The following is an 8,376-nucleotide window of genomic DNA, read 5'->3' as shown; positions in this document are numbered from 1 at the left end:
CCTTTTGGAGGAAAAAAACCCTGGTTGCATATGACCCAGCATATGAGTGGCCCCTGGTGCAAATTCCCAAACCTACTCCTTTGAACGGGAACCATGTGATTGTTCATCATCGGCTGATGAGTCATTACTTGATTGGGAACTGGAAATGAATGCATATTAGTTGGCCTTGGAAAAAATTGGACTGAAACTTTGAGCGTTTTGAAAATTCATTGGTGGTATTGGAAAACTGTGCATACTACCCAGTTCGTTCGCTTGTTGCAATGATTGGCTGTTATTATAGAATTCCATTTTATCTACCTACACCGCCACCTCAAGTCAAATTCTTCTTTGACTTTTGTGGCTACTTTTGAACTTCCAGGTAATGCAACTTGTTCTTTCAAAATCATTAATTGAGACCTCACTTAAGGACTTTATTCTTTCAGCTAAACTTGGTCGACTACTTTTACATGTAGCATCGTCTACAAAGGTAAACTTTTCGGAGCTTCGTTCAGATCCGGAGCAATCAATGAAGAATGAAAATGGTCCACTGTTTCTGTTGATTCTGACTCAGAGCTTTGATTGCCATTTGTATTTGATCTGCCTTCAGCTAGATTCTGTACATCTTGATTGGATAAATTTGTCGGGGAGCCATCACCTCGAGTTTTCATCTCTATTTCGTTTCGATTCTAAATGAGGATTGAAATCGCCGTTTTCGTTGCTTCTGGTTTTGAAGGATCTCGGAGATTGCTCAACGTCACCATTCGGAAGTCTTCGTTTGGCCTTTAAAGAGATAGGATTAAATATCACTCCCTAATGTCATAACGCAGATGAAATATGCAGTATTCATTGAACAATTAGATAAAAATTTCTACATTCCCGAAAAAAAGTGTGAGCAAAATTCTGTTAAATGAATTCTAGAAACTATAATAAATAAAATATAGAGGTAAAATTAAAATATAGAGCGGAGCGTTCAGAGGTAAAATCTTCTATTATATTCAACTGGAGTCAAACTTGACAAACACAATCTGATGTAGATAATTGCGTAGAAATATTAGTTCACAGACAAAAAACGGCTATCGAGGGAATCATCGCTTGAATATACCAACAAAAAATTTGCCTTTTTGGCATGTGTTAATGAATCATTAATAACATCATATTTTTTTTACTGGAGTTTAACCTTTATTTTTTGACTCGTGGAATAAAAAACCAAGAAAAACAAAGATAGCCGTTCGTAACAACAAAGTAATTTAAAATTTTTTTTTCAATTAAATTGAAAAATTTTTGACGTTCGGCTAAAAGCGAATCAGAACGAAAGCCTAGAGCATAAATATAATCGATAAAAAAAAGCAGAATACGCAAATTTGACAACCGATTCTTTTATCAAATGAACAAAATGAATTTTTATTTTTTTTTTCTTCAAATTTTATGCCGAATTTTTTTTCTTGTTTTTAAGAGTTTTTTGTTGTCATGATGGCGCTAAGAGAAGCTTCAAAACTAAGTTCTAAGCCTCGTTTCGAAATTTTAAGCTTTATTCGTTCAAATTTAGACCAAAAATTTAAAAAAAGTAAACCAATTTTTCTCTACAGTTCGGAAAATTTTAACACAGGCGAAGTTGCACTTCACATACACAAGCAAAAATAATACAGATAACGCTGATGGGAAAAACTGAATGATTAAAACTTTGAGTCTACAAAATTTCTTGAGTGGCGCACCCCAATTGTGAGTCTACATAAATGCTAAAAAACGCAAGTCAATTATGACGCATTACCAGTCAATTTGAAAAAAAAAAAGAAATTTACTAACTAAAATGCCTCAACTTATAGAGCGGATGCATTTTAATTAGTATACGAAAAAGCTCATTAAAACATCCGACCCTGTCCAGGTTCGAACCCTCTTATTTTGTTGCTGGTCTCCTTCCCTACCTCTACGCTACAGAACCATGATACTTTGAAGCTAAAGTGCTATTTGTAATATAATAGTCTGTGTTACTATCCTTAGCATTGGCTGTACTTAAAAGCCGGATCAAAATGACCATTTTTTGTCGCAACAATATTTGCGACTTAGGTTGAAAAAAAGAGAGTTCTTTCTATAAGACAAGCTATGCTTGCGTAAATAGTGTTTGACTCACCACTGCAAGGGCTTTGAATTTATTTGTGGTTACCTGATTTTGCAAAAAAAAAAAAACACACCCCAATACTAAGTTCCTCTCTACTGTTATTGGTCGGAACAACAAGGATAGAATGTTACTGTGCATTTGTTACTGTGCATTCAGAAGATAACAAGTATGTTTGTATTTATACCTTTTGGAAAATTCTTGGCGATCGTGGTGAACATGTGCTGCTATTCTGAGTATAACTCTGCTGTTCGGTTCCAGTGGTGAAAGTTACAGACAGAGAGCCCAGACACTGATTAAGTAGTTTGTTGATCAAAAGCACTTCTGTCACTCCTGAAATCTGGGCTGCACTTAGAGCTGCCGTGTCCAGTGATAGACTCAAATGAAGTTTAGGAGACGCAGAGTTTTGAGATGGAGAAAACATCCTTTTTAGCTCGTCGACAACAAAGACCAACAGATAGTTCGAAAAACGTTTAACTCTAGCGCCGTTAAATTGAAAACATCACGTTATTCAAACCTTTGAAAATTTTCATTTTCTGTCTTTCATTCCAAACTCTAAAAAAGACATTTTTTCTTAAAAGACTCGTTAATAGCTTCAAAAAAAATTTGAGCCAAGCCTTTCTTAAAAGACTCGTTAATAACTTCAATAAAAATTTGAGCCAAGCCTGTGTTTTTGAAGCTGTGCATAAGACCTACTTAAAAAAACTGAGCCAGATTTCTGGACAGAGATTTTGTTGGTCAATTTCAACTATTTTTAATATATGGACTGTTCGGTAATTTCAAGATCGATTTAGTAAATGTCAGGAAAAGTTGTAAAATCCTTGTACAAAATTCACTAATTCAGCAAACTTCAAAAATCCATCCAGGAGAGATAATTTCTTATACAGAATAATATGAGAAAACTACAAAGATACAACTCAGGAATGAAGAAATTAGGAGAAAAGCAAAAAAGAAACCATAAAAATCTAATCTAGATTTAGTTTAATTTACAGCAGCACATCAGCCAGTACTTTGAGGAACTCGAATAGAATGGTGAATACGACTGCCATAGTGCCTCCGGGTCCTTTCTCCGATTGAGGTTCGGATCCGATCAGGGCCTCCCCTTCTGATGTAGTATCCGTCTCCAGAAACCCATCTACTTCCTGAACGAAACAATAAGCATATTTCAAATGATACTATTTTAAAAACACATTCATTTTCACTTGATCCACTTAACTAACATTTTTGCGTAAACTCAATTATCAAAGCACGGACTCAAAATTAACATGCAAAATCAGCTTACAAAAAATTACAGTTAACTCGTAATGGCAAATGTCAATTTAAACCAAAAAAAACATGAAACATCAATTAGAACTTAAATTATCAACTGGAAAGCTTAGCACTTCGAAATTTCTAAACCAAAAATACAAAAGACATTAAGCCTTGAACTATATACCTTAACTTCGATGAAGTCTGCCTCTAATGTATACTTAGTTTCCTCTGCAAATGGATGTCCATATATGGAAACAGATACAGGTCGCGCGAAGTCGTGAGGAATTAAAATGAAGTCTTTGCCGCACGAGTAAGAACTCAAGTCGTAGTTCTCGGCACTGGCCGATCCAGGGGCCTCGACTGCATAGAGATCCGCATCGCCAGTCCAAGAAGTCAAGGTTATTATAACTCTACCCGGACTTGTAACAGAAAACACCGTATAATTGGTAGCATATATTATGCCCTCTTTAACTAATGCTGAAGAGGACATGCCAAAATACAGAATCGGAACAAGAATGAAAAAGAGGTTCAAAGAATTTGCAGAAAAGAGCGCACGTAAATTTGAATAACAACGCGCCATTCTTACATCACATCTTCAAGCACCGCTACTCATTTGGCATTTTCATCTGAAAACTGCCAAACATCTCGGAGAAAAAAGATCAAGAGTTATTTTTTGTTTCTTTAATATCATCCATTATTCAACAGGCCAGGCTAGGCTTGGATCCGACCTGCTTGTCTCGTTAACTATCCTTCCAAAGCTACTGTGCGATCTTTTTAATTGCTGGTTTTTCACTTATTTCAACCGTACAATCTAGTTTTAAGGAATGCTTCCAAGTAATGCAACATACGATTAGGTCGTCGATCAAGGATCAAATTGTCGATTGGTCACATGATTCCAGAAAACCGTTAATAAAAAAATTAGATCTGATTGTAAGCTTATTCTACCCTAAAGTCTCGTTGTGGGATCTCCATAGTTCAAGCTCAACTTGAGACACCGCAGGCTTATTTGTTCCTACTCAAGAAAAAACAAAAATGATACAAAATATATTATTCTTCTCATTACATGTTAATAGAATGTGCCATTCATTTCGTTATAGAACATCGACATCAACAGTTTCTATGAATTCAATTCACTTGAAAGATAAGAAGTAATTTCGAAGTATTTTCACTCTTAATTAAGCATTTAAAAACATAATTATCTTTAGAATGATAGAAGGTAAACTTGTCATGTAATCTCAGATCACTATTCAAATTCACCAACAATTGATAAAGAAAATATCAACCTAATCTACTACATCTTACAACAGCACTAAAAGCTAAAATAAATGAGGAAAAGTTTGCATAGTTGCCACAGTGTTTTGTGTAACTTAATAACTTCACTTACAATTTTTTTTAACGGGGTAACTTATTAATCGATAAACGATCGGTTACTTATCTTGATAGACTATTGCTCTAGCAGCCAAAATTCAAAAAGAACATTTAAATCGAGTTTTTTTTTTAACTCGAAACACTACAAATACCCGTCAGATGGCAGCACATAAAAAATCTATTGGATCAGCAATAAAACTTACCAAGTATCGAAAACAATTGATTGGAAAACTTCGGTTGAGTCTTTTATAGTGACACGCCAGTCAGCTTTCGATCCTCTTTCAAGCAAACATTTTCAAACGTTATTTTATACATCGCTTAGGCCAGTACTAACCGAAGACAAAAAAAAAATTAGTGATTCACGATCTCATTTTTTTCCAACTTGTGCTCAATTATTAATATTTTGTAAGCAAAGACTTAACTAAAGACGCAAATAATTGCTGATTCGGAAAGCTCATATCTGATTTTGAACTTTAAAATGTTAACTTGAAATTCAATAAAAAAGCATTCTGTTAGAAAAAGGATTGAGCATAAATTACTACAATTTTGCCAGACGACTCATTTGTATTTTATCTTCCACATCCAAACTGTAAATGTTCCGACCACTGAAAGTGGGTAGGAACTTGGTCTTCGAGTGTGTTTTAGTTCTTTTTACGTTTCTTTCACGCAAAACCAGGTACCACAAATAATTATTGGAAAGAGTCCAGAGATTTATCATATTGAATCTTATCACAGTCATAGCACGACGGATACTAATTTGTTAATTTAGTTCATTATAACCTTTTTAATTTTCCCAGCTGGATTGTTATTAAAATTTGGCTTGGTTTTACGAAATTCAAGCGCCAGTGGTGACGCATCGAAATTTCCAAAGCGAAACCACACACAACTACATGATTCAAATAATAGATGATTTTGATAGCATTCATGTAAATTATCAGATATCGCTGGCTGTGAAGCAGTTCTCGCAATTATTGTAGAGGGGTTTTGAAGTTCAAACTTGTTGTAATTTCCAGAAATGATAAAATGAAATGCTAAACAGGCTTTCATTGGATCATTCGATATTTTACCAGAGCATCATTTGATACACCATTTTTCATTTAACAGGACTTTAAAATCGACATCTTCAAAATCAATTTGATGGTCCAAAAGCACAAAAATCAAATGAATAGCTATGACTTTGAAATACTCCCAGATAAAACAACCCGTTTTTGTTAAAATTCTTCATAATGCATTGGTCATTTTATTATTCAGGACACACCTGTTTTTCAGTTTCTGTTCTTAACCACTAAAATTTCACTGATCACAACCCAGTTATACTCAACTGGAGGTATCAGTGTTGCGGAAAGCGTGAAAACAAAACAATCCGGATAAATCTTTCCTTAAAGGGTGCATATTTATGGATATACATTTTTCGGCTGAGTCACATATTTGATAAAACCCTAGAACCCTTACCAGAATACAAAAATCTATATTTTAGGTAGTTTCAGGCAACATTATTAACTGAAAATAAAACATTTGCTCCTACTCCAAGAAAACAGTGCTAGCCAGTCAGTGATGTTGAATGAATGACCAACCGCATTAAAAATCTAAGGGCCAAACGCAAGGTAGCTCACCGCAATTGGTCAATTAGTAAGAAAGTACAGATTTCTCATCAGGTTAAATTTTTGCGTCCACAGTATTAAGAGACAATTTTATCGTTCGAAGTTCAAGGGTTTATCGGAGACTCCAGACGCGTGCACAAATTACTTCACAAACTAACTGGTAAAAATAGCTCTCAAAGCATCACACCATCTTTTATCACTGAAACAAATCAACAACTTCGAAGCGACCAAAATTTTTTTCTTAATTTGGAAAACACTTTTGATACCTTTCATCATGAAAATCTTCCGAGCAAACCAAAAAAAATATTGTTTTCGACAAAATTGTTAGGAATGTTTTGAAAGTTATTTGAGAGACCGATATCAACGGTTTTAAAATGCTGATACATCATCAAATTGGATTAAAATTGGCTGAGGTGACCCCAAGGTTCGATCTTGGGTCCACTTTTTTTCTTGTAGTTATTAATGATTTGCCAAGCCGAAATTTTGTAATTGTACAGAAATTTTTCTCTTTGCAGATGATACAAACATAACTGGTGCATTTCAATTTCAATATATTTAAACCTTGGTGATTTGCAATAAAAAAAATGACGGAATGTATCCAAAAGCGTCCACATCCAAGTCAGTTTTAGACCTGCTCTCTGAACTGGAAAGCTTCACTGTTGATTTTATAGTCCTTAAAAACGACCCATTCCAGAATAAAAATGACATCAAGACCATCAAAGCCAGAAACCTCATGAACTCATCTGATGAATCCAAATATGATATCACAATCAAAGAACTGATGAAGAAGCCAATTTGTGGTCGCAAAACACTGCAAAAACTCTGAGTGTATCAGAGTCCACAAAGTAATTTTGTTCTTTGACAGAAGATGTAAAATCAGAGAGCAGTGATTATGAAGACAGTAGTCAGACTCAAAAATATCCTTACCTATTTGATTTCACCTTACATATGTCAAAAAAAACAATGCTAGTACATAAGCCGTAACGAGATTTTGATTCCTCTGAAATGGTAGCCATGATAAAAAAATCGGGATCAAAAGAAGAAAATACGTTTGCAAAATACGTTTTGCGGCCACAGAACTGTTAGTTGCTCGATCTTTCGATCAAACGATCAGCCTTTGCTCATGGATGCAGCGAAGGCAATTTTCAAGCAAGTAACAAAACTTCGCGCCCATTCTTTACAAGCAATTTTCTTCTAAATGAGCCCTAGAGTCCTGATCGCAAACAGATAATTGAAAAACTTTCAGCGTTCAAACTTTTCAGTTGTTTTCATTGAAGAAGTAGCTTGAACTCATGTTTGAACTTTAGAAGACAACTGAATCTATGTTGTGATTTAATAATGCTTTTGAACACACTTATACTGAAAAATGGAGCATTCTAAAGAAGAACTGAAACGTTCCGAAAATCGAAAAAAGAGCAAAACTGTTCTAAAGTTTCGCTGCTGGTTTCGATAGTAATTTGAGCAGGCAGAATCTTTTTTTTTGAGTTGGCATTTTTTAAACAATTTTTGAGTTTGATTTTGGCTGCGCATCACTTGCGATACCACATAAAAATAGCATTGAGGGCTAGCAGACAGGAGAGGAAAGGAGAGCGACTAAGTCTCAAAAAAACGGAAACATTGTTAAAGAAACAACTGAAAAAAATTTTAAATAATGCCTGGAATGATGTTCCTTTACCGGAAAACACGTCCAGAAACACATTCGATGGCATTTAATGAAAATTCAAAACCAATAATCAAACGAAAACAAAATTGTTGTCATGAAAAATTTTGAACTACAAATTCTATTCGGAGATTTTTAACGTTTTGTGCGATCTGGAGGAAAGCGCACATTTTATGGTTTGCTCGAAACGACCCAAAATTAGGTCAGAAACCAATATAAAATAAGCCGAAATCATTTAGGCCGAAAAAAATTTTTGACGAGAAAAAAAAAAACAAAAAAAAGGAAAAGGGACAAAATAATGGAAAAGTCAAGGCAAGTAGATTTAAAAATTGCAAGAGCATACGGAAACACAAAAAGCAACAATTAAAACTGCATACATCAAAAAGAAATCGAAGACATGGCAA

At 34.6% G+C, this 8,376-nt stretch overlaps 3 protein-coding genes across 4 annotated transcripts in view; all 3 read right to left on the bottom strand.

Annotated features, from left to right (window-relative positions):
* LOC134847003 (AT-rich binding protein-like) overlaps positions 1 to 2,644 on the bottom strand; it is a gene marked incomplete in the record, with an annotated part of 4,651 nt that extends 2,007 nt beyond the window's left edge. The window contains 2 exon segments of the mRNA XM_063864482.1: positions 13 to 759; positions 2,280 to 2,644. Of these exon segments, the coding sequence (XP_063720552.1) occupies positions 13 to 42 (30 nt within the window).
* LOC134847000 (IST1 homolog) overlaps positions 1 to 8,376 on the bottom strand; it is a 541,764-nt gene that overhangs the window by 18,763 nt on the left and 514,625 nt on the right. The window lies entirely within an intron of this gene.
* Positions 2,862 to 3,999, bottom strand: LOC134847004 (UPF0669 protein v1g209471-like). Its single transcript, XM_063864484.1, has 2 exons — positions 3,528 to 3,999; positions 2,862 to 3,234 (listed from the first exon to the last, which is right to left on the bottom strand). Exons 1-2 carry the CDS (start codon positions 3,921 to 3,923, stop codon positions 3,079 to 3,081), a joined length of 552 nt encoding a protein of 183 aa, XP_063720554.1. The 5' UTR covers positions 3,924 to 3,999; the 3' UTR covers positions 2,862 to 3,078.

Source organism: Symsagittifera roscoffensis, chromosome 5, assembly GCF_963678635.1.
Source record: "Symsagittifera roscoffensis chromosome 5, txSymRosc1.1, whole genome shotgun sequence".
Taxonomy (NCBI): Eukaryota; Metazoa; Xenacoelomorpha; order Acoela; family Convolutidae; genus Symsagittifera; species Symsagittifera roscoffensis.
Note: the sequence above shows the minus strand (reverse complement) of the source record. Positions and strands in the feature narration are given on the sequence as shown.

Bases quoted from the DNA above. Each gene is read 5' to 3' on its own strand.
- LOC134847004 (XM_063864484.1), bottom strand. From the start codon at position 3,923: ATGGCGCGTTGTTATTCAAATTTACGTGCGCTCTTTTCTGCAAATTCT. The intron at 3,235-3,527 runs GTATATAGTTCA...TGTTTCGTTCAG, and splicing joins CAGACTTCATCGAAGTTAAG to GAAGTAGATGGGTTTCTGGA.